At 44.3% G+C, this 25,421-nt stretch overlaps 1 protein-coding gene and 1 pseudogene across 1 annotated transcript; both read right to left on the reverse strand.

Annotated features, from left to right (window-relative positions):
• Positions 1-8,420: 8,420 nt before the first annotated feature.
• Positions 8,421-9,392, reverse strand: LOC119278423 (annotated as a pseudogene).
• Positions 9,393-10,318: 926 nt separating this feature from the next.
• Positions 10,319-11,109, reverse strand: LOC119278424 (60S ribosomal protein L5, mitochondrial-like). Its single transcript, XM_037559776.1, has one exon. The coding sequence runs from the start codon at positions 10,886-10,888 to the stop codon at positions 10,319-10,321; it is 570 nt and encodes a 189-aa protein (XP_037415673.1). The 5' UTR covers positions 10,889-11,109.
• Between the last annotated feature and the right edge of the window lie 14,312 nt (positions 11,110-25,421).

The raw sequence follows: 25,421 nt of genomic DNA on the forward strand, positions 1-25,421 counted from the left end.
TAAATTTTGTTCAATTTTAAAGAATGTTCATCAATTTTAAAAGAATCATTGATTTTGAAAAAAGTTTGTTTGATTTGAAAAAGGTTCATAATTTTTTTTTAAAATTGTCAACTTTCAAAAGAAGTCATCTATTTTAAATAATTACATGAATTTTGAAAACAAGTTCAGTAGTTTTGGAAAAAAAATCGATTTTGAAAAAAAGCTGATTCAATTTAGCAAAAGTAAAAAACTAAAAAAATGGAACTTTCGCACCCCCTGTGTCATGAAAAGAGACACTTTCGGTAGTCACAAAACCCTATTTTAAGAAATAAGTCATTAGATCCCGTATCAGCTATAGCAGTGAAGTTCTCATGAGCTTTCATCATGTCGAGCTTTAGTGCACACACCTGATCATCTCGTGCCTCTTATATAGTTTCTAGTTTAGGAGTCCGAGCTGGAAGAACAAAAGGTGGAGCTCCGCCCTAGTGTTACCCTTTGCCTCGCTCTTTAGAGGCATGAGTGGTCACAACTCGACGTAGTCTAGCAGTTCTATTTGGCGCACGAATTGCGTATAGCAAAGTTGAAGAAGGCATTCTAGGAGCTAAAGGCGTCTCACTCGTCTCTCATTCGCTCGATGCTTAAGTACCGGTTTGCTTCTACGTCTACGGTTGAACTTGAAGGCCTCGGATTCTGAAACCTGTAGAGCTTGCACGGTGAAGAACAAGTACGTACTTCATACGAAGAAATGGTAGTCGGACTCCTCTGGTTTTCTCCACAGTAGGAGTAAGCATAATCCTAAAGCCGGCCCAATAGGCTATATTTCTTTAGAGTATTCAAAAAGTATGCTTTTGTCGGAGGGAGATTGCCGGGTCTATGTAGAATAGAGAAGCAACAAAAGAAAATAAATTGAGTAGCCAAAGGCCTCGTGCACAGTATGGAAGGAAGAGGAAAAATGCACAGTACGCAATGTATGATGATGAACGTATGGAGTTAGTTCGGTGGGTTGGTTGGGGAGTAGGTCCGGGGGGAGAAACTTGTCCCTTCTTGATGGCGAGTATATGCTTCAATTGATTCTTGTGCTCCCTATGCGCGTGTTCTTGATCACCGAACAAGTTATAAAATAAGTTTATGCGCTCCTATCCTTGTTCTTGTGAGTCCTTGTGAAGCTACATTGGTGATGATTGGTGGTAGATGCGGATTACCAGCTAGCTCTGGATGCTACTCTTAGGGATATTATTACTGTGCTTTTTTGCTATGGTTAGTCATGATTACTGATCAGTTGAGCAGTTCTTTTGAATGTACCAATTTTATTTTTTCATTTATTTGTTTCCCCCCATTTGAAACAGGGCTCAAGTCGCTTCCTGAGATGCATTTCACACCTGACTCACCTCCCACGCCTAAAATGTCTCCAGGTAAACGTTTTTATGCTTGTCTAGTAATTCGGTGAATCTGCGGCCACTAATGCCATTCAAAGACTCTTGGCCATTTCGGCTTTCGCACCATATGATCCCTGCTCATCTGCCCACAACAAAACGGAATTTTTTTATTTTCACTTGCGGTGTTCTCTCCATTTCTTGTTATATGCTGCTATAGGGCTATAGGAATACAGATTCAAACTTGATTGTATGATAAAACTGATTATTGATTCAATTCTTCTACTCGCAGCATCTGTTCTATTAACTTGTAACTGCCTACTAATTACAGTATCGAGTGTCCTGGTGATGCGGATGCTATATATATAGTCCTCTCAAACTCTGAGTGCACAGATCTGTTAAGTTGTAACTGTACCTTCTAGTTTTTTAATCTGAGCAATCGTTGATCATCTCATCCATTTGATTGTTTGAACACTGGAATTAATATCTTTGAGGAATCGTTGATCATACTTCGTGTGTACTAATTGAAATCAGTTGTGCATGTCCGTGCTGCTGCCGCCCCAGGACAAGTGAAGTGCCCCCGTCGACTATGGAGGAGCTTTCGACGTCCGTGCCGCACGATCGGTCGGGATCGGTGGCCTTCAGTTCCTGCCGGATTTCCCTTGTGACGTTAGTCCTTGCAGCAGCAGCTGCAGCCTTGATCACATTGCTGTTCTGATACATGCTTGTCTGACGTTGCTCTTGAACTTGTGCATGTCTGCTTCGTCTTTCTTGATCGGTTCCTCGTGTTTCATACAATGAAGTGGTGTCATGTGACGCTGGGCATAATTTCTGAAAACTCCTGACTGGTTCGGTGTGGTTTTGTTTATTCAACACCAATTGCCTTAGCTTTCTTTTTCTGAAGGAGACAGAGAAGAGAGTAGCTAGATTTCTTTTTCTATTTTGATTTACAAATGGTCCGGTTTTATTTCAAAATGGTCCGCACTTTTCGATATTTGGGCTTATTAAGCTTAAGAATCTTACTTAATAGGAGAAAATAGCCTCCTAAACATATGGCTAGCAACTGGTTCACCAGGAGTACGCAAGAAAGGCAAAATCACTACGAATTATTGATTTAGGAATGGGAATGGGCTAGAACCCTGGGTTCTTCCTTATATAATTAATGGTCTTTTCATTCTAATACTCTATCCGAGAGTTCTCAGTACTTAGCAAAGCTGTTCCTATCTAACGGATAAAAACAGGATCAAATGACAAAGACATTGTTTGTGGAGAAAGAGGTGGCTTTTCCCGGATGAAATGAAACATTTGATTTGTGTAACAGGAGAAAGATTTCCCACTCCTTAGCCATAAAGATACGTGGCCATGAAAAAGGGAGGGGATTCAGTGGAACAGGATTGGCCGGGCGGTAGAATCGTGGAAACACTTGTTGATTCCTATTTTGGACCCTAGCTCCATGGAACAATATGCTACTGCGGAAACATGGAAGAATTGCAATCTTAGATCAAAACACTATGTGTGGAAAGCTTGATAAGGGTCAGTTACTTGTACATTTGATTAGTATGAGCCACTCACATCGTTTTTTAAGGATAGGTGGGAGTAGGAACCTACAATAAAGAGCAGATAGCCCACATGAATCATGGGAATAACAATACGAGGCCTTTGACGAGTAAAGGAGAAATGCAAGATTTGGATCCGCGATTTCAACAAGTAGTTCGTGCTTCGTCGGCAGGGGAGACTATAGGCCATGAAAACCCACCCCTGGTATCTCCACCTGTGGATTGAGAGTCAAAAAGTGTGAATTTCGTATGTCCCGCTGGCACACGATTTCGATTACTTTTCTGGTTTCCCGTTTCGGAGATCCGATAATGGAATGCTAAATCGATATCTGGGGTCGATCCAGGGTATTTATCCTCCCGTCTATAAATCAATGACCAATAAAAGACCAAAGCGGTGATAAATCAAGGGGCGGACAGGAGCAGCATCGTAGCTAGGAACAGGTGCTGCACCGTAGCTAGTAGGAAGAAGTACAACATAGCTACATTCCCCATAGGGTTGGCGCCCCTCTTCTCCAATACAAATTGAATCATAGCAAGGGCTAAGCTATCTTAAAACCTACTATCAATCTGTTTATAGAACTCAATACTACTATCCATGAGATCATCATAACAAAAACTAGAATTGCCCAGCGAAATAGGAATAGAAAGAAATCCAGGGTAACTTGTATCATGAGATGGGTCCATTCCAATTGGAATTCCGTACGGCTACAACTCTTTTTAAACGAGTCGAAGTCCAGTCTTGTCACTTTCCCATCATCCCTTTCCGCATCGTCCTTCTCTATTGGGGGCTCCCAACACCTTAGCCAATTCGTGCAGCATCTTATTCAGGATCTCGGTGCTCCCAAAAGTTGTGAGCGACTCCAGGAACAAGACTCTGCCACCTCTGTGCGTCACCGAATGAAGGAAGGAAAGAGCATGTCGTACATAAACCTGGATTTTTTCCATGTCGTCCGTATCTACGCATGGCACGATACATAAATCCTGCAACAGGAAGCACAATTTTGCTACTGGATCAACATCCACCGTCTTCTTCGGACTCAGACACAAGAACGAAACCGCCAAAAACATGAAACAGAACAAAGAGGAGTAGTACAGCAACTGAATCATAGTCTGACACCGTCGATGGTTGGCTGTTGTGAGGAGGGTGCATTGCAGCAGTTGTTGGTAGGATTTTGGTGTTGCTATGTTCTTGCCGCAGATGATGATATATGTAGATGGGTGAGGTTTTGGACTCGAGATATTGCTGGGAGATCACATTTGCCGTCGCATTCCAAACAATTCGTGAGCCGTTTAGCTGGTTTAGTGGACATTTGCCTTGTTGATCAACTGTTTGGTATACCCAGTTCTGTAGAATTGTTTTGTGCCTGGAACTCCGAATGACCCTTATACTGTCTTGCTTTCTGCTGCTTCTTGTTCTGCTTTGCCAAGAGAATTTCACCACTGTGGAATGCCCTATAGCTATATTTAGCTATATTACTCCTCTAGCTATATTTAGCTAGTTCACCGTTGTATACGACCAAGGTTTACACCTGAGAGTCGTAGTAAATCCTTGCATTCGTCAAACTGACCAGATGAGAACGAAACTGGTGGGAACAATCAACTATACGGCAGCTGCGAAGTTCTAGTTGGCTTCTGAAAATCAACTATGCTGAAATAGATTCACTTTTGAGAGCCCTACATATACCGATGAAACATTCCATTTCAGACTTGTCTGCTTTACCATCTAATAAGTTTGATAGAAATCAAGGCGGGTATAGCTTCCTTTGATCCATACCGTAATATTCAAGCTGACTTTGTCAACTTATTCCCCTTTTTTCAGGTTGAATTGACAACGCTGTACTTTCTTCAACCATAGGAATCAGAATTTCGTAGGTAGAGGGGGCCAAGGTGCCAGAAACATGGATTTTATGGAAACAAGGTAATCCGTAGTTGGTAGCAGATGTTCCGCGGGATCAGATATCCTCCGTCTTGTCTCTGCATTCGAGGAATGCTTGTAGCTGTGCTAGGCGTGAGAAGAACTCTACAATACGATTTCTACGATTGGTACCAGATTGGAATTCATTCTCGGAACTCTCCTATAGAGAATGGCCTGGCTAAAGAGAGTGATAGATCCATCGTGTCGTGTGGAAACTAAAGCTAGGCGCCGCTATTCGTCCTCAGCCGTATTCTCATTTTGGGAAAAGGTATGGCTCGTTCTGGGAAACGATCAGTAGTAGTGGTGGATGGCAGGTATGGAAGGATCCCGGCAAGTTCCTATCTGAGATTACCACCGGCCCTGCCCTAAGCTGACTTCTTTGCTAGTAGTGAAGTGCGTTTTCACTTAGCTGGAAAAGTCCATAATCCGATTTGACCTCGGGAGCCTGTCCACGGATCTGATCAAAGTATGATTCCCTAGTGCCAAAAGTCCTAAAGCCTATGGCGCCAAGCATGGGGAGTCCGCGGAGAAGAAAAACTCTATTTCGCTATGGGCCAAAACTAGTGTTTTTTCGGATTTCTAGTCTAGTTTAAGTGCAGGGTGGAGAGTGATGCTAGTCGGCCGTACATCACCCAATGGTAGTGGCTCGTAGACAGTGAAGGGAATCACAGTAGACCCAAGACCACATAAAGCATGGAAAGTTTGACTTCCTATCAAGCATGGAATACTGAAACTGGCAGGCTCATCTAAGTTGAGAGGTAGCTTATTTGAACGAGTGCACTACATTCCTTAGTAAGAGTAACCAGTTCTGGCTCGTTAATGTTTCGCTTCTTTGCGAGCTGGTCCATAAAGAACTGTGTATACATCGGCACCTGTAAGACACCATCAAGGATGGGGGTGGTAATCTGCATATCTGTCATCATATCCAGAAACTTTGCAATCTGCTTGTCTTCAGTTGACTTCACAAACCGTTCTGGAAATGGCAGCTTCGGGTTGACAGGTGAAGCAGATTGATGATGGATCATTAGGAGCAATAGCTGCTGGTGTAGAAGAACTAGGCTGTGCAGCAGAAGTAGTGGACTGTTGAGGTCCCTGCGGAGAAGGTATTGGGCCGGCTAGGGTAGAAGGCAGGTGGTACATACAACGCTGGCATTGGGGAAGAGGATCGGTTGTAGTCTTACCACTCCGACTAGTAAAGGCTCCACGTGGGTGAACTTCAGGTTGAGGTGGAAGTCTCCCTTGTAGATGGTTGTGAGGCTACCATACGAGTGGTCAATGTTTGCATAGAAGAATCCTTACACCCAATATTGTCACTCCTTTTAGAATACCTGTCTACACCTACATCAGCAAGATGTAGTTTTATTAAGTCGGCTTCCATTCCTTATTCGGAAGGCGTTGGATACTTGATATACACTATGCTATGTACTCGGCCCACCATTGCGCATGCTGTTTTAGGAAGCATATTTTGATCCTTATTCAGGGAAAGCTCATATCCATCAAAAACCAATCGAAGTCTAGCTTTATCCCGAGCATCCGTTGTTTGCCCCGATTGAAGATCCGACACGACACCCTCTCTTCCATCTCCGGCTTCCTAACCAGATCCGTTTACCCCTGCTTGAAAAAGTGTTTCCATTCGTAGTTCGAGGTTTCCTAGTCCCAGGTTTATTCGTAACCGGCTCCCTATCCAGGTCTTCCTCCTCAACAGCTATCTTTGTTTGACGGTGTTCGTTGCCAATGCAATAGTAATATATGCTTGCTTTCTTCCTGTTCGCAGATCCATATCGAAAACTCTTCTTTCGTAGGCACATTTACTTCAATTCAACTACTTCATTGATTCATCAATTTGAGGAAATTCAAAAATACCTTGCTCGCCTTCGCAACTGCCTTCTTTTCTGTGCCTTCCTAGTTTGCCAACCCTATGTTTGATTGCGAGTTCCGGCGGGGTGAGTACCTGGACGGACAAGGGGTTCCTTTTCGATTTCCATTTTAGAGCTTCTCTCTAGTTCGAATATATAGAACTTCCTTCTTAGAAATGGAATACCTTCACCTTAGAAGGGTGTTCTTCCTACTAGTGAAACCAGATCTGCCTTTTTCGGCTAAGCCGATTCCAATGATCGGACGGACAATACTTGCTTAAACCTAGCACCCTGTTGCCTTGCTTTTCCTCCAGCCGTACCTGCCTCGCCGCTCGTGATACCCAGGAAGGGCATCCCTCACTTCCCAGATCGTCTCGCACTTCTTTTGTCACTGGCACGCTCTCGTGGGTCTATCACTGAGAAATCCCTTTTCGCCGGGCGGTGCGGTAAGTAAGACTAGTCGATGGACAACTGCTGACTGAATAGGGAGAAGATGCATTTTCCTAGGCTCTTTCTACTTTGCTCATTGGGTATAGCCGTCAGTGATCCACAGATACGGCGCTTTTGGATTCCTAAAGGGATAGGATAGTTCTTTCTGGGCTTTAGAGGTCTCCCCTTTAACCTAGTACTCTTAGGAAGGCCGGGTTAACCTTCTACTAGAACTGTTCTATCTACGAAATTGGAAAGTAGGGTCAACTTGCCATAATATATAGCCCAACTTGATCCATCTTAGAGTAGCCGCCTATGGAACCGCCCCCGAGTCAACAATGCACCCGATCGCGAGCCTTATATGAGTTTCATAGTTAGCCTGCTCTTTCAAGAACGTGCCTTCTAAACTCGTTGTTCCGCTTGCAGATTGGAGTTTCCTACTGACTATCCGGGTTCTTGATACCGCCGGCCGGGAATAAGTACCTATCCCTTACGGGAATCGAACCCGTGTCTTCGACATGAAAAGACGATGTCCTAACCTCTGGACGAAAGGGACCAAAAAGCTATTTTTCATATACTTAAGAGAAGAGAAGTGGTTCCTTTTCTTTCTATACGAAATACTTGATGCACTTATTGAATGGAAACTTGAATTGAGAGAAAAGGTGTGCTACGCTTCTTCATTCTCGTAACTCAATCAATATCAAGAACATAAAGAGTTTGTATAGAGATGGATTTCTCTTCAGTTCCAAGACTTTTTTTTGAATGGCTCGTGTTGCGCTAGTGACACGAGGGTAAAACGCTCGAGTTGGCTTGCTGACTCGAGGAGGGAAAGGCTCCATTTGCTTTAGTGAATGGAGGAAGAAACAACCATAGTAACTATCTATGAAATTGATTGATGGATATGAGAGTGGTGCAAGACCGGGACAGAGGAACCATAGGAATGTTATGTCAGGTTCCTTGCTCACTTATCAAGCCCAATATCATTCCTCCAACTCGGACTTTCATGCTAGAATTAAGAACCCCCCTAAACAATGACAGCATACCGAGCGGGCCCTACGTCTATCGGGGAGCTCAAATCCTCACTAGAGTGAGGCACGTCTCGATCAATACATCTCGAATCTAAAGATAGAATGTTATTGTTATGCTGTCCCCACTCTGGAGTATGATTGACCATATCATCCAGCGAGTGGTCTTAAGCGCTCAGTGCATCCATACTGAACTCGAATCTGCGCGCTTCAGAAGAGAAAGTAATGCGAACTACTAACTGTTATGCCGGCTTGGCCCGATCAAGACTTCTATCCCTCAGAAACTGTCTCGCGTCTTATCCGTGTGCGCGGTTGAGGAAATTGGACTTCGTATTCTTCCTGGGTCTGGCTCGGCTGGAATCTACAATCTACACCTCTCCAAACACAATATCTTGAGTACCCGGAGAAGTTCTCTTTGTCTTCGAGCTTTTATTCCTCAATCCACTTATTCGTTCCCTTCTTTCATATACCTCCCCACCAATAGATAGAGACAAATGGGAATAACCGAACCACGTCTACAAAATGCCAGTACCATGCAGCTGCTTCAAAGCCAACGTGATGCTTCTTGGTCAGATGACCAAGATATTGGCGAATACCACATACGATCAAGAAAAGAGTACCTATAATCACATGAAAACCATGAAAGCCAGTTGCTAAGAAAAAGGTAGAACCATAAATACTATCCGAAATAGTGGAGGGTGCTTGGTAATATTCCATTCCTTGAAAGCCAGTGGATACTAGAGCCAGTGAAACGGTTGCTACTAAAGCGTAAACTGCTAGTTTTTCCTTCCCCGCGAGTATAGCATGATGAGCCCAAGTTACGGCAGCTCCGGATGAAGGGAGAATAGGGGTATTAAGAAGAGGGATTTCCCAAGGATCTAAAACCCCAATCCCTTTTGGGGGCCAAATACCTCCGATCTCTACCGTAGGTGCCAAAGAAGAATGAGAAGAAGCCCAAAAAAAGCAAAAAGGAACATAACCTCCGAGACTATGAAGAGAATAGAACCATATCGAGGTCCTAATTGTACAACTTTTGTATGATGCCCTTCCAACGTGGATTCACGTAGAACATCCCGCCACCATACGAACATGGTATAAAGGATAAATATTAGGCCCAAACTGAGAAGTGTTGCACCCCCTTGAAATGAGTGCATGTACATCACACCTCTTACGGTGGTTGCCAAAGCTCCGAGTGAACCCGAAATAGGCCATGGACTTGGATCTACCAAATGATAAGAATGCCTCTGAGATTCAATCATAAACCACTTTGCCCCGGTTGTATGTAAACCCCCCTTCACCCCATCCCCTAAAGTGGTAAAGAAGGAGGCTCTTTTTTGTCTCATTAGGACAAACAAATAGGAAGGGATAGTTCTTTCATTGCATTGATAGAAGTGAGACTATCAAAAGATCTCTCTATTATTTAGAGAAAAGAGTTGGCGTGGGTTCTACCAATGAAACGAAGAAGTTTTTGATTGGTCTTTATCATTCGGAACCCTCTCCGTATTAGTAAGAAAAACACACCCAGACTCTGACTTCAATGGTGGGAACAACCTCAGCACTCCGGCGTGAACATGAACAATCATTCTATGCAAAATTTCATGTATGATAGTGGTCGATCCCTCGGGAGTGACATTCGTTACTTTGGATTTTGTTCACGCGGTGATCTTCTCTCTTTCCAAGAGTACTACCCTTTACGTAGTCTATGTCTGGGGAGACAGGTGCGGTAGAGAGGTCCCCCACTTTGATTCCTGTCCCGTTAGCATCTCCGACCCGAGAGTTGGGATGACTCTGTTAGTTTCGGTCGGGAGCCGGACGGTAATGGACCTACAACCCTTGCTTGTGGACTAGCTACAGAGCTAACCTTTGTTCTATTGGTTTGGTGGTTGCTACCAAGACGATTTCTTTATGCCCATCAAAGAACCTCGAGATGCTAATCCACAAAAAACGATATGATAAATGCGAAAGAACTCAACTGCGGAACAAGGGCGACCCGTGAAAATACCTCGGTTTCTTACTCGTGCCATTGAACTCTTTCTTGGCAACTTGGACAACTTATAACGATGTTTGTCCCGCATATCAGACGGAAGATCGGGTTACAAAATTAGAAAGCTTTCGTCTCAATTCATATTTAACCGCGAGCAATCTACGTTTGTGATCTCGTATATTTCGTCGCTTCTCCGGCATCTTACTTAGTTTCCCCCTCATCTTTTAGCAAAAAGCCACTCCACAGTAGTAAAGTCTCATCTTTTGTATTGGCCGAAGTGACAATAGTCACATTGAACCCTCGAATATGCTCGAAGATCTCGAAATGATCTTCCAGTTCCGGGGAGAATTCGCAAAACTCCGTTTCCATAAAGAATTTGATGGAGTTTTCCCGTATTTCGACCGGAGAATCCAACATAGACATTACTGTAAAGATTCTGACCAAAAAATGGTACATTCCATGCCCTCGGAGAACGCTTTGTCGTGCAAAGTCACTGACATATCCAGTGTCTTTTTCGGACCCCAAGAATGGATTGGATCGAAACGACTTTCCTGCTTGAAAATAGGGCCCCCTTTGTGTCTGTATGAATCTCTGACCGCACAAAATCTCCATAGCCAATTTTCCAAATTGGATTCTGAAATCAGAGGCAGCTTTTGGTACTAATCTTATTTCAAACAATCCAGGAACTTCCATAACATTGGCGTGATTCAGTTTGAGCAACAGATCCTGACGTAATACATCTTCGTAATGAAAATGGAGTGGAAACATCATGGCTTTTCCGCTTTTTTTGAGAATGAGCACTGTGAACTATCCGCTTCAAAAAGGATAGTTGATCGAACCGAAACCAACGTCAAGTACGAGTTATTAAGCGCCGAATCAAAAAAAGTGTACTTCCTTTACGCTTGATGTAGGATTTACCTATTAATATGAAGTTCACTCTTCTGCTGACTTGAGTCCAGAAGGGAAGCGACTGATTTCCAATTCTTCTTTGCTAGCGCCTGACTCCTGTGGAATTCCATTAACAAGCTTAAAAGAAAGCCTTTTATTTAGTTTTTGAGATACTAGTTATTTATAGGTTAAGTTCGATATTTCACTCCGTGGGCCGGCTAATTAATTCAAGTAATTCCTGGAGGGGAATCAATCGAAGAGATTGCCTGCCCATGCTACAATTCCTTACTCAAAAGGACTAGAGTGCTAAGCAGCCTTCCCGGCACCACCACTATAATGAATGGCTCAAACAAATAGGAGATGAGAATCTAATTGATCCTTTCTAGAATAGAATATAAAGAGAAGCTTGTTCTGCCCATCTATCTAGAGAATGAAAAAGAACTAATGCCACTGATAGGAAATCCATAGACCGTACGCCCACTTACCACTCTACCACTTCAATTCAATGACGGACTTCACCGATACCGATACCAAACCTAGCTTGAGAGAGATCGATCACAGGCATGTGGTGAACGATACCGAGAGAAAGAGCACTGAAATGAACCATATCGAGCACAGGTCTCACTCTACAAGTCAAGTTCGATGAGCTCTTAGCGGACCTGTGCCTATTATCTACTAAGTGTGTGCTAGGGAAAGAAAGCAAGCTAAGCAGTTCTCACTCTGTCCGGTGACCAAGAAAGCTTAAAGAATACCGTAAAGTGATCACTGAAACCTCATACCGATTCGCCACGTGAAAGTGGGGTTAAGGTAAGGCAGGAAAGACTGGCGCCGAAAGATATATATGTTTTGAAGAGAGAGATCCGCAGGCAAAAATATTGAGGGAAGGACTGACTGACGGAAAGACCGTAGCAAAAGCCAAAGAAGATGCGAATCAGGAAAAGGGAGACGAGTTCCAGTTGTTAGAAAGACCAGTGCCCGGAAAAGCAAGTCGGAAGGGGATCCGGATGTTCAGTGCTTAAAGAAAAAAGATAGGTGTTGCTCTGTTGTTTGCTTTGAGGTTTCCCCTAGTTGGGGAGACCGAGAAGAAAACCAGTAGGAAGGCGATCCGAAGTCTAGTGTGAAAAGAGATAGTTGCCCACCTCTTGATGGAGAATTGAAAACATCCCAACGTATCTTTCACTAATTAAGTAGTAGTGAGGCATCGGTACGTCAGCTGGAGAAGAATGCTTGCTTTTCGTATCACTGGTGTAGTGATTGACACGGTCTTCGCATATTGAACAACCTAAGAGTGGAAACACCTTAATCGCTTCTCCAAGCTTATCTATATATATTTCTCGATGGAAGCAGAAGGAAAGGCTTAAAGAAGGTGACAAGAAGAGAAACTTATTAGTTCGTCGTAGCCAACTTATCATTCCAATGAGAGGTCGAAGTACGATAGAAGTTATTGATACCGATTTAGGCGAGCAGCATAGCCTGGCAGAGCCAGCGGAAGAAGTCCGTCTTGTTAGCGAGTTAGCGAGTAGTTTCCTTTAGACGATTTCCGCGAGCATACTAGCTTTTCACGAACGCAAAGGAGAAAGAAAACCAACAACCAATAGGGTGAGGCAACTAACTACCAATCCTTTTATTGAATAGCCGCGGCGTGGGTAAACATAAAGAAGCCACAGAAGAAATCAAGCCAAAGGCTTCTCACTTTCTAAAGTAGTAAAAAGTGGATCCCCGCTTCGAGGCACTTGGCGTAGATCTATGAAAATCGTCAATCGGGTGAGCCAGCTATTATTGAGGGAGGCCAGGTCTACATACGTAATATCAAGTTGCTCTAGTTGCGTGTCTTTCGTACAGAAAGATGGGTGTTTTTATCCAAGCAAGGGAATAGAATAGGTAACAACCCCCCCCCTCACATCAAGCCTGTACGCTAGCTACCAACATATACTATGGAGTCCATGGCTACCTCCGCGGATGGAAGACCGTAGATTTTTCACTTTTGCTGAAGAGTTGAACTCTGACTGAAAGGACTTGAAACATTGCCAAGGCGATTTTATTAGCCAGCTGTGGGATACAGATCTGCGGTAAACGAGCGATAGCCTCTAAAGAGTGCCGAAATAGGATTGGTTCCTTTTTCTAAAGATCCGAGACTGGTGAACGTATTGCATAATTTAAAGAAGCCCATTTCATTAGAGGGAGGGAGCCCTTCCTACCTTTCTTTATTTAAGTGCTAGTGTCAAATGAGACAGTTGCCCGCCTTGGAGGGGTTGTAGCGAAAGCTCCGAAGTCCACTTCTTTACCAACTTGAATTCATAAGGAGACCGAACTCTATTCATTCTCAAGTGAACCACGGGTGATGATATTCCGCTGTTCTGAAATCAAATAGGAAATGGATGGCGCTCGAGTTTTTGATCTCGCAAGCAAGGAAATCTATCTTTATTCCGTGGGTCAGGGAGCCTGTTATGAGTTGGCTTTGGGACAAGCCCTGTTTCTTTAGATGAATCTGCCCTAGAACTCACTTTTGAAACCCGTTGAAGGAAATCCCGATAAAGAGAGGGAATGTGCTATAAAGCTTCCATTTTTCTTCTACACATTATATGTTACTCATTGGGTTGATAACAGAGGATAGATCGCGTCAATTCACTAAAGAAAAACTGCTTTTCGTGAGATTTCTGGCCCGATACCTTCCTGCCGATCCGGAACGGCGGATTCAGCTTCAATCCGAGGGCTTCCTGTGGCTGTTTCTGATTGACATGCATGTTTCAAAGTGCAGTTCTCCAGGTCACAAGAGATAGAGATAGAAATGATCCCTGGCCAAGTCTAAGATCTTGGGTTGTTGGGATAGGATTGCTTGATTCCAGTTGTGAGTGGTTGATCAATCTTTTCTTTGACTGGTCTGCCGGATCACTTCCACTGAGTCCTGAAACCTTTACTTAGAACTTATATGTAAATTCTGCCACTGATCCCCATTTCTACAGCTTGCTTTTAGTTGACGGTTAGGTTAGTTCGTCTACCCACACTGGACTGGCATCAACAACGACTACTCGAACTAGTCATCCATCAACAACAACAACTACTCGGATTAGTAACATTCCTCAGAAATAACATATATCGAAGTCGAAGGAAGAGCGGAAACCTGCTTCCCCAGAAACACAGCTGTGCTTCACTTCCTTGCCCAGAGACCAGAATATGGATTTGGAAAATGAACTTGCTCTTGATCCTCGGTCGATGGTTGATAGCTAGGCTTTCAGGGAATCAGAAGTTGTGATAATAGGTCGGCCAGTCCGGAACGTAGAGCAGATCTATCGGAGAACAGGGAGCAGGAAATTCTTGCTTGAATGCCCGGGGCAAGCTCCAGCAGATACAACAGATCCATATCCATAAACAAGAATGAAAAGCGGATTTCGATTAGTGAATGGATGCTATCCTGACCTGGCAAGAGATCCTGATCATTACGAGATGCTAATTTTAAACCTCCAATGCCTTAGAGCAGCAAATCCATCAACCCCGGACAAGAAAATCAAACAAAGTAGTGGCCAGGCTCAAGAATGGGAAAGTCAAGTTCTAGTACGGCTATCGCGATGTGGCCAATGGATAATAAATAACTTGCTAACCCAACCCAGCAATCAAACAGATGCTAGCAACGGCTTTCGCGCTAGAAAACCAAGCCTTGGATCTCCACATAGAAGACAATTCATTCCAATACCAATGAAGCTAAGGCAATAAAGCAAAGGAAAGTTCCAATTATGTAGTGTAGTCGCTCTCATCTCCAAAAGGAAAGAAGATTTTTGGATTTCACCCACTATTCGTTCCCTCTATCCGAACGACACCACTGATCCGATGCCAGCTCTTTTAATTGACATTAGTAACATTTTCCACACTTGCTTCTGTTCTCCAATTCCTATTCTCATTCCAATTCTCATCCCATCCCTCGAGATAGCCGGGCCAGTGATTCTCTTTAAGGATCGAACTATAGCAATAGCAAACAAACCGAGCAAGGAAGCTTACTTACCAGGGATGGATACCAGTTCAGATGGATTTCCGTATTCACTTATGAGGCTCGAATCTCCTCTTCCACACTGGCAGCACCTAAGTGAAACAGAAGTTTTGTTATCAGCGGACTGGGTATCGAGTTCAAATAGCAGTACGTACTGGCAGCCTCCCGATGTGGGGTTCCAGGGCAGAGGTCAGAGAATCTATATGGTCGGTGTCTATGCATGCTTGAATTCCATATCCATAGCTGTCAAAATGATGTTAGTAGGATCATCGGTCGGGAGTCAAGTCAAGGGAGTGAAGTTGAGGGAAAAGCTCTTTCCCTCCAAGTTTGAGCACTGGCCTAAAACTGGATCAAAGATTGGAATCCGGAATCCAAGTCTCTTCTTTCTTATACGAGTTTATTTCTTAGTAGAGTAATGTTTCCCTTTCCTTGACTGTCTTCCCGGAGAGATTCCTTGATTTCGGTATTGTTGAAACTGGCTTTCACATGAATAACCCCTTTTGTTATTCTACATGCACTCTTCCGTAAACTAAAACGGGCATTCCTACGCAAACTAATAGGCACTTTCTTACGTGAACCTATTTTTGGTATAGCTTTGCTAATCTTTGATGGCCATCTGTACTTGTGAAAAGAGATAGAGCCGTCTCGCGCATCACTGCTTACTTGTGATCTAGATCTGCATCCTGATAAGGTGCATCCCGTCAAATGATCTATGTAAAACTTATCACCACAGATAATAAACAGGGCAGAGTTTTGAAAAGTACAACTCGATCTTTCACCTCAGCTTATGGTGGTGACTTTACCTATTTTGGAATTTCTATATGTCATCATACCTTTTAGGATCATAACCATCCTCATCTTGTAAAGTTTCTATGGCGAAAACTGTAGGCAGGTGACCCTGACGATTGCACCAAGACTGGTATCAGAGTCCCTCGGTAATCAAAATCATAGAGGCCAAAGTTGCTAATGTATCTGCAAAAGAAGAGCTATAGGAATTAGCAAGGAATCCCACATGAACCATAAGCTAGAATACTGGTATCAAGAGATGTTATTACAGGTACAACCCTATTTTCGTCACTGTATAGAGGCATTCGAGGTTTCATAGACAAAGGTTAGATAGATGGAAAAAAGCTAGGTTAGATAGTAAGAACTTGGTAATTGAGGGTTGGCCAAAGCAGGATCTATGGTTCGGTTGCTTTTCTTCTCCTGATTTTCTGATCCAAATCCTATTTCATTGATTTTTTGACTGGAATTCCAGAAGGAAAACTAGGAGAAATTGACTGGAAATGATTATCCCATTTCTTGCTTTCCCAACCGGAACAACAAACTAGTAGGAAAGGATTTGTTATTTTGGAGTTCTGTCCCAACCTTCATTCAATTATCCGGGCTCCCCTTCGGCTTGAAGAAGACCGCTTTCCCTTTCTTTTCTTCCCTGGCACCCAGCATAAGTTATAGGGCGCCCTGAGGGTAGACCCAGCAATTTGTCAATCTATACACAACATAAGTTATAGGTCGGCTAGGTCAATCAGTTGAGGGAAGGCCGAAGTAGTTCTGGTTTCGGAAATCAAGGTAGAGAAGCTATGGTGTCCTATAATCCTCTCCCCTGAAGGGATGTTAGATTACCAAGTCCGCAAGGAATGGGAAATAGGACCTTTAAATCAATGCAAGTAAGGGCTGATTAACCTAAAGAAAAGAGTGCATGCATCAGAAAACACTTTTATTTGATTCTAATTCTCGTATCAATAAGATCATATCGGGATCCATCTATGAAAGATCTCTATTGCATCAATAAAACAAACCCCTATATATCCCTTTTTGGTATAGAAAGTTCCAGCCAATTCCAATAGCTTGTGATAGAGTCAAGGGTGCGATTACCCTTGAATTTCAGCTCACACTTTTGGAAAGCTCGATAGTATCGTATTCCGCTCGTATGCTCTCGTTATGTAATAGAATACCTTTTACCGTTCATCAAGTGAACGTAGCCCTTTCGTAGTCTATGCCCCTTTATTCTTAAGTGGGGGAATCCCCTGAAAGCCGGTGATCGAGTGAGTTTTTTCCAGGAAGCTAGTTCTTTAGGGCTTAAATGCGCCGCTTGTCGGCTGTGAAAAGTATACCTTTCCTTTCCCACCTGTTTTCGGTGCCTTCTTTATGCTCTTTCCTAAGGAAGCAAGAGGAAGAGTGAGGGTCGACAGGCAAAGAATGGCTTGAGTGAAAGCTGGAGTGGCACAAGACAGATTGAAAGCAAAGGGAATAGCTCATATGGAAAGAAACATATATAGTCAATGAAATTCTAAAGATAGCCATAATAAGCGATATGATAAAAGATTCAGAATGAATGAATGGAATCTAATAACATCGGGTTCCCGTGAAAAAATGGGATTGGGGGAGTAGTTCCCCTCTAGACAATCCTAAAAGTTCTTCTGCCTTCGATCCCGTGGTAAGCCTTTCAAGTTTCTAGCCAGTAGACAAGAAATTCAGTAAGTAATAGAAACGTGTCAGGACCCCGACTCGATGTCACATCGATCTAGCCGGTAACACCTCATATCACTTTGCGGCCTCACGCACGGTATCCCCACGGGTGTCGCCTTACCTTTGCCCGGGACCGTTTGCGCCTTTTGGCTCACGTATATGATAGTGTCGCTAGCATCCATATGATAAGGAGCCCGGGCTGACATGACTAGTCGTAAACCCAAAGTGGCACAAACTTACAGGGACAGGCATTCATGACCCAGCTTCGAACGTGTCGGTCATCAGCAAGTGGGTCCGGGCTGTAGCACTGGGCTAGCAGGACTCCGGTAAACCGGGCTGTAGCGGGCTAACAGGACTCCGGTACTCAAAGCGTGACATTTCCCCGAAGGGACAGACACCGGAACGAAGAAGGACACATGCCGGCCAGCCTAAGTGTTCCAGAGCAGTAGCAAGCTACCATGGCTCAGTGGTAACACTAGGAGACATTTCCCGGTAAGAGAGGCTACTAAAGATAAACAACTAGATAGTCAGATCCCACACATACCAAGCATTTTAATAACATACACACAATATGCTCGATATGTGCAATACAACATGGCATCACAAAATGACTCTACGACTCAAGTAGTTTATTCAATAGGCTCCGAGGAGCGAGACATTACAAACATGGGTCTCATGACCCAACAATCAGAGCATACAAGTCAAGGCACAAGCGGAAGCTATCATGTCTGAGTACAGACATCTATAAATGAAAAAGGCTGAGAAGCCTGACTATCTACCCGATCCTGCCGAGGGCACAAGATCGTAGCTGAGGTATCAAGCTAAACGTCGAAGTCCACGCGGAACTACTAGCGAGACCGAAGTCTTTCTGCAAAAACATAAAATAGGCAAACGTGAGTACAAATGTACCCAGCAAGACTTACATCAGAACTAACTACATATGCATCATTATCAACAAAGGGGATGGTGGGGTTTAACTGCAGCAAGCCAGCTTTGACTCGGTGGCTATCCTGAACTACGACTGCGAGTAACTCTTTTGAGGTGGCGCACACGAGTCCACATATTCACCATATCAATACACCACTATGGATCCGCTCCCGTCTCCCTACGAGACCGCCATCCATAGCACTCACGCTTATCTTGCGTATTTTAGAGTATCCACTTTCACTTGTCTATGAACTGATATAAGCAACCCAGAAGTCCTTTTCCGCGGACACGGCTATTCGAATAGATTAGGTTAACCCTGCAGGGGTGTACTTCTTCACACACGCTCTCACCACTTACCGCCGTTTACACGACATGTACTCGGCAACCTTCAAGCGGAAGCCCAACGTGGGTGTCGGCCATGACCTACCTAATCACCTAAGTCTCTAGTCCAGGTTTATCGCCTATTCGGGTTCCATCCATGAGGAGATCCGGCCGGAGTTTCGCTCACAGCCCCAAACGATGTGAACAGGGTTCCCGAGACACCAAACGGGCGCCCGGTACACCGTGCCACGTGCCTACCGCATCACAGCCCACCCCTACGGTCAGCGCTGCCCACGGCCTCCAGCATACTACAAACACCAGAAACTACTTGCAACTCCTGGACAGAGGACAAGGGTGATCAAGAAGCCGAGAGGGTCCATTGGTTTCGGGCCCAATGCGTGGTAGTAGCTGAATCATGAATCACAAACACAGAACTCAGTTCCTGAGGACGGCTGCAATGAGACAACCCACCATGTACTCCTACATGGCCTCTCACCGCTACCTTTACCAAATCGTGTTCACACACTTAGCTCACACACAGTAGGACAGGTTCACACGCCTCTGATTCATCCCCGATGAATCAGACCTGACTCAACTCTAAGCAATAGCAGGCATGACAAACAAACATGAATGAGTAGGCACATCAGGGCTCAAACAACTCCTACTCATGCTAGTGGGTTTCATCTATTTACTGTGGCAATGACAGGTCATGCAAAGGACAAAGGGGTTCAGCTACCGCATCAAGTAACAGATGAATCGGTGTTGTCCTAATGCAGTAAAAGAGAGCAGGAGCGAGAGAGTAGGATTGTATCGGAATGAACAAGGGGGTTTTGCTTGCCTGGCACTTTTGAAGATAACATTGAGTCTTCATCAGTGTCAACGATCACATCATCGGTATCACGTCTATCGAGAGGGGACAAATACCGGCAACACAGAAGGGAACACAATCAATGCAATGCACAATATGATGCATGATCATGACATGGCAAAATGAATGTGTTTTGAGCCAATGCAACTAGCAACAGATTAAATGAAGTTGGTTTGAATACAAGATTCAAATTCAAACTCCATATGTGATTATTTAAATGCCCTTTATTTGATTTGTGCTAAACAGCAGCTATAAGTTGTTCTAACATGCATGAAAATGGTACAGATGGATTCCTTGAATTTTTCTGATAATTTTTCATATATAAATTATTTAATTTGGAGTTACAGTTAATTTTCTATGAATTTTAGAAGTTTATATTCATTTTCTGGAATTTCAGAATTAAATTAAATCCAGAAAACATTACTGCGTCAGCATGACGTTGGCATGACGTCAGCAAGTCAACAGGGGCCGGCTCGGGTCAAACCTGACGTGTGGGGTCCACACGTCAGTGACACAGGGGCTAATCCCGCGTAGACTCGGGCTTTGACCCGCTACGGGGCCCGCTGTCAGTGTCACAGGGTTAGTTAGCAGGGTCATTAGCCCCTAACGACGACGCCACGTCAGCACGCCGGAGACCAGCCGACGGCGACCACAGAACACGGCGGGGCACGCCGGACTTGCGCTAGAGGCGTCAGTTTGGCGCGCTGAGGGCACCAGGGGATGGCCCTTGCTCCCGCGCATCCAGAGGACCGAGTGGGAGGTCGTGGGGTCGCCGGAACTCATGCCGGCGACGAGCTTTGGCGGCGATGGTGTTCGGTGGTGCTCGGGCGCGTCGCTACGGTGCATCAGTGAGCAAATGGAGAGGCTGGGCAGCACCTGCTAGACATGGGGAGCACTAAGAGCAGCTCAGTGAGGCCAGGGGAGCACGGAGGCTATGCGTGCAGCAGCAATGGCGGACGGTGGCTTCGGTGCTCGTGGGGAACGGCGCTATGGCACGGAGGGGAGCATGCTGAGTTAGGGGAGAGGGTCAGTGACTCACGGCGATGACGAGGGGACGCTCGGCGAGGTCGGGGACGGTCCGGAGCCGGCGAATTTGACGAAGATGGCCGGCGGTCCCGAGGTTGAAGAAGGCATCAAGGGCGGTGTTGTGGCACGTCCGGGGCCTCGTGGCTCGTTGAGGAGGTAGAGGGAGGACCGGCGGAGCTTCCTGGGGCGTCGGTGAGCCGTGGGGTGGCCGGTAGCCACGGTGGCTCTCGTCGGTGGCGGCGGCTCCGTTCGGTCGCGGGAGGGGAAACAGAGGAGCGAGGGGGAGGGAGGTCCAGAGAGCGAGGGAGAAGTGAGAGGGGGTCGGGGCTGCGTGGCATCGCGGGAGGGACCAGGGAAGGAGGAGGCAGCCAGGCAGGGAGGAGGTGGCCTCCTCGGCCGCGCGCGTGCGAGCACGCAGCTGCTCCCACTGGCAAGAGGAAGACGACAGGGGGGGAGTAGCGGTGGCAGGCTGGGCCGGCTGGGCCGGTTCTGGTGGGCTGCACGGGTGAGGCCAGGTAAGTCCTTCTCTCTCTCTCTTTTATTTTTTTCTGTTCTGTTTTCTATTTTGCAGGTTTGTTTTGAATTTGGTTTTGAAACCAATTCAATTTATTTTGCTTCTGACAATATTTTTAGGAGCTAAAAGAATTAAAACAATGCTCCACAAAATATTTCAGAATTATTGGACCTATATTTATTTAATAGTAGATATAAATCCAATTCAAATAATTATTGATTTAATTCAAATGCCCAAATTAAATGTTTCTGAGACACCAAAAATATTGGTTTGGATTTTGCCTCTTGCCAATATTTCCAGAGGATAACAGGAACATTTTCTTGGACTTATTTGAAGCAATTTTTATCTTGATCATTTTTTTAAAAGGATTCTGAGGCTTTTGAAAATTCCCCAATTCAAATTTTCATTTGAATTTAAACATGATGCACACACCAGACAGCACCAGAAGCTAGGGATGTGACAACTCACCCCCACTAAACAAGAATCTCGTCTCGAGATTCAAGCGTAGGGTAAGGTGAAGGGGAAACGCAACTAGTATAATGTTCACGATCCAGGGTGCACTTCAAATGAACGTTGATTTGAACACCATCTTTGTCTTGTCGTCTTGCTCTGAGAAATCCTGTCAACATGACAGGGGGGGGGGGAAGAAGGAGACTCTAGAAGGGTCGATCTCCTCGAAGATCGAACAACTCAAGATTAACTTACGGAATGAGACTTAGAACCATCTTTCGGGTTGAGACACGAGATACACATCAATAGGGGTGGAAGAAACGGATGACGAAGGTTCACTAGGTAGACAACAATTTCATACCTAAGAAGGTGGTAAACGATTGTCAACGTGGCGAGGAGTTGAGTTGCCATGATACCATAACGATACACCTTAGGGAAGGTGACTCGTAGAGATATCCCCTTAAGTGGCAAAAAGAATTACTTTTGATTCAGAGATCATTGAAACCCTTTAAACCAGCCTAAGGCAATTCTCGAGCGATCGTTTGGAGGGGGTCGGTAGAATGGCATACTCGGACTTGGATGATGTGGATTACCTTGTTGAAGACAACGTAATAGATGAATTTGCTTATCACCGGAAATGGAAGAGACCCATGGTAGAATGGCACATTGGCGGTGCAAGCTAGGAACAAAATGCAAATGCTGGGAATGATTCTGGTAACTGGGGAAGAACCCAACAAAAGAGAGTGAATTCACTGTTTGAAAAGGTCATAGCATTTGCCGAGGAAACTGAGAGCAAACCCAGTTAGTGCCGATGATACACGTAGTGCTTGTGCGTGCTCTCAAGAACTTGAGCATTTCCACAATCATCAAGGTTTTACCAACATCCGTGTCAAGGATCCTGGCAACACAACATTCCACCATGATGAACAACGATGGGCGATGCAGATGCATAGGAAGATAACATCAACTCAGATTTCACCCTAGCGAGGCCAAGGAACAAAATCTGGATGATCGACCGAGAGACATTTAGCACCCTGCTTCTAATGTTCTCCTTGATGTGCTAGTGTAACCCATTCATAGAAACGGTCTGGTATCTAAAACATCAAGTAAAAGGTCGGACTTCGGGATCACAAAAATCCATAGGGGCAACTAGGGAGTAAATCCTACGAAATCCCTATGGGGAGGTGGTCAACTTCATCAATCAAGATATTATAATAACAGGTCTTCCGGCTGGGTGTGTTGGCCACGACATCCACTTTACCGATTATCGCGCGACCAATATTATAATTCTTGGGAAATATTCCAACCATCATATCTGCCTGAGATTCAGATCTGGTTGGTGTCAGGATATTCTAGACTCATCGAGTCTAGGAAGAAAAACGGCAGTTTGCAACACAAATCGACGAGACGACGTTGCGAGATTCTCGGGAAATGAACTACGATAGCAAGCTCCAAAACATGAGCTGGTTCTGCTACAAACATGTGAACACGTTGTCCCAGACAAGCATGACCACGTGGTAGCCTTATAATAAAACACTACCGAGTCCAGGAGGGGGAACCATCAACGAGGGTATCGAAGTTCTTTCATAAGTCCGGATTAGCTCTTATGAAGGAACTCCTTCTCCTTGAACAAATCAATCAGTGGCTTGGTGTGCTAGGGATATATATGGATTGAAGGTTGCAAGTCTTCAAACCACAGCATTCTTCGCACGTGTGCATGACTGATTTGGAATGATTCCAAAGAAAGCAACATTGACTTTCTCGAATCCACGGCGGCAACTTGCATCAGATGCACATGAATTAAAGGAAGTCACTACCTTCATCCAAACATATGCTTCATGAGCTAGCATGAACAAATGCTTTCAAAAGTTTCCAACACTAGCTTAATGTTCAGCAAAATTATGGAGAAGACAAGGATGTTGTCAATGGGCACAACAACAATTCATCTGGGTTTCCTTTTAAAAGGAATTCCATAGTTAAGTGAACAAGTGATAGCATTGGTCAGACCCAAAAGATATAATGGTGTATGCTCGAGGGATCAACCACGAATAAGACAACATTACGAGCATAGTTGGTACTGATTTGATTTGACGATAGCCCACACTCAAATCAAAGGATTGATAAGACAATAGGTCCAGCAACTGATCACAAGGACCAATCGATGAAGATATCATCTTTCTTCAACACACACTACACAAGAATATCCCTTTGGAACGAACTAAGTCAGACAAGCTTTTATCTTCCAACTCTCCAAGTTGTTGTCGAGCTTAACCAACTAGCTCAGGGATATCTAACACCGATTCTTGGAGAGAAGGTGGTTCACAAGAAACCAACTTGATCACGAACTCAACATAGCGGTCAGGTGACAACCCGGTAACACCTCCAAGAAGATATTTGAAAGTCACGAACCACCGGTATGTTACTAAGCTCGAGAACAATCTTGCTTTTGAGGGCAAGACGATATGATCAAATGAGTGAGGACTTGACAAGATCCTAACTCATCAATCGAAGGGTGCACCGAAATAAGGACTAGGTAGCACGATCAGTCTTAGAAGGATGATTCGACAACCAACATACTAAGAATGAAATTATTATCCTTTAACTACCAAGCAACAGAGTTGCTAGCAGTATTGATTTCACACATCACAATTCGTTTGTCGGTATTCCGGTTGCATCAACACGAGGGCCGAGGAATGAACAGTGATGGCAAGAAGTGTCACTGTACCAAGAGTTCATGGGATGGTGTGCAATTCCCATGACAATTCCGATATAAAGATGGTAATACTCCAAGGTAGAACAGAACAAAAGCTGGATTAGCAATTTGATCTGCGGAGCACAACTTCTTTGACCCAATCCTGGATATGGAAGAGGTACTGGAGTTTGTTTCTCCTAGTCATTCTGCGATAGAATGGCTTGACGGACCACAAGAGTAATAGGCATCGATAAACGAACGCACGCATACTCTTGACTATCGATTGATAGACGAGGGTCAGAATGCAACTAAAGAGAACAACTCAAAGGAACATATAATTTTCTGAGTTGTGGATGCATAAATTAGTATGTCGAACCAAGTTCAACATATTTCTTCCGGATAACCCATGCAGAAAAGTAGAACTGGCAGAGTCACGATTTATGAATGGAGAACTCCTCAAGAATAATCCTGTTGTGATATTTTAGTTCAACGAGGAACTTCTGCCATAAGTAGTTCATGGTATTTGGAAGAAGAAGATACCACGGACTTCAAGGACTATCGCAAAGGTTACTAATATCCTGAAGGCACTAACAATTACTATCAACACGAAGTAGGTGGAGTGAATCTCGGGTTCAAGAACCCAAGGAGTAGAATACCTACTACTAAGTGGCATCACGGGATGCTTTCGAGAATAAAAGCCAGAATCATCACACTGGGACACCAATCATGGCTAAATTACTAGGTGATCCCCTAAGACACCTAGGGTCATAATAATAGCTCCAACATATATGTCAGGGCAATAAATTACCTCAACTCAACAATTAGTGTGATTGAGCTGGCATAAAGGAACATCGAAACCAGAGGGAAAGGATTTTGCAAATTGCTTCAAACTATTTAGAAACCTGGGATGACTCGGACAGCATAACGGCTGTAAATGCTCAGAAAAGATTTGAGACATTCACAAAATGGTGGCATAACCACTCAGAAGCACGATATCAAGGTTTCGAGATCAACAATTAACATACGGAAGTAGTAGAAACTGAACTCAAGCTTAAATCCAACAATCTTATAAGTCTACGGATTAGTAACACGTGATCCTGATAGAAAGAAGAGAAAGCCTAGTTCTTAATCCCCGTAGAAGAGAAGATGATGACTCAGATCAGAAGG

Source organism: Triticum dicoccoides, chromosome 3B (genome assembly GCF_002162155.2).
Source record: "Triticum dicoccoides isolate Atlit2015 ecotype Zavitan chromosome 3B, WEW_v2.0, whole genome shotgun sequence".
Classification (NCBI taxonomy): Eukaryota; Viridiplantae; Streptophyta; class Magnoliopsida; order Poales; family Poaceae; genus Triticum; species Triticum dicoccoides.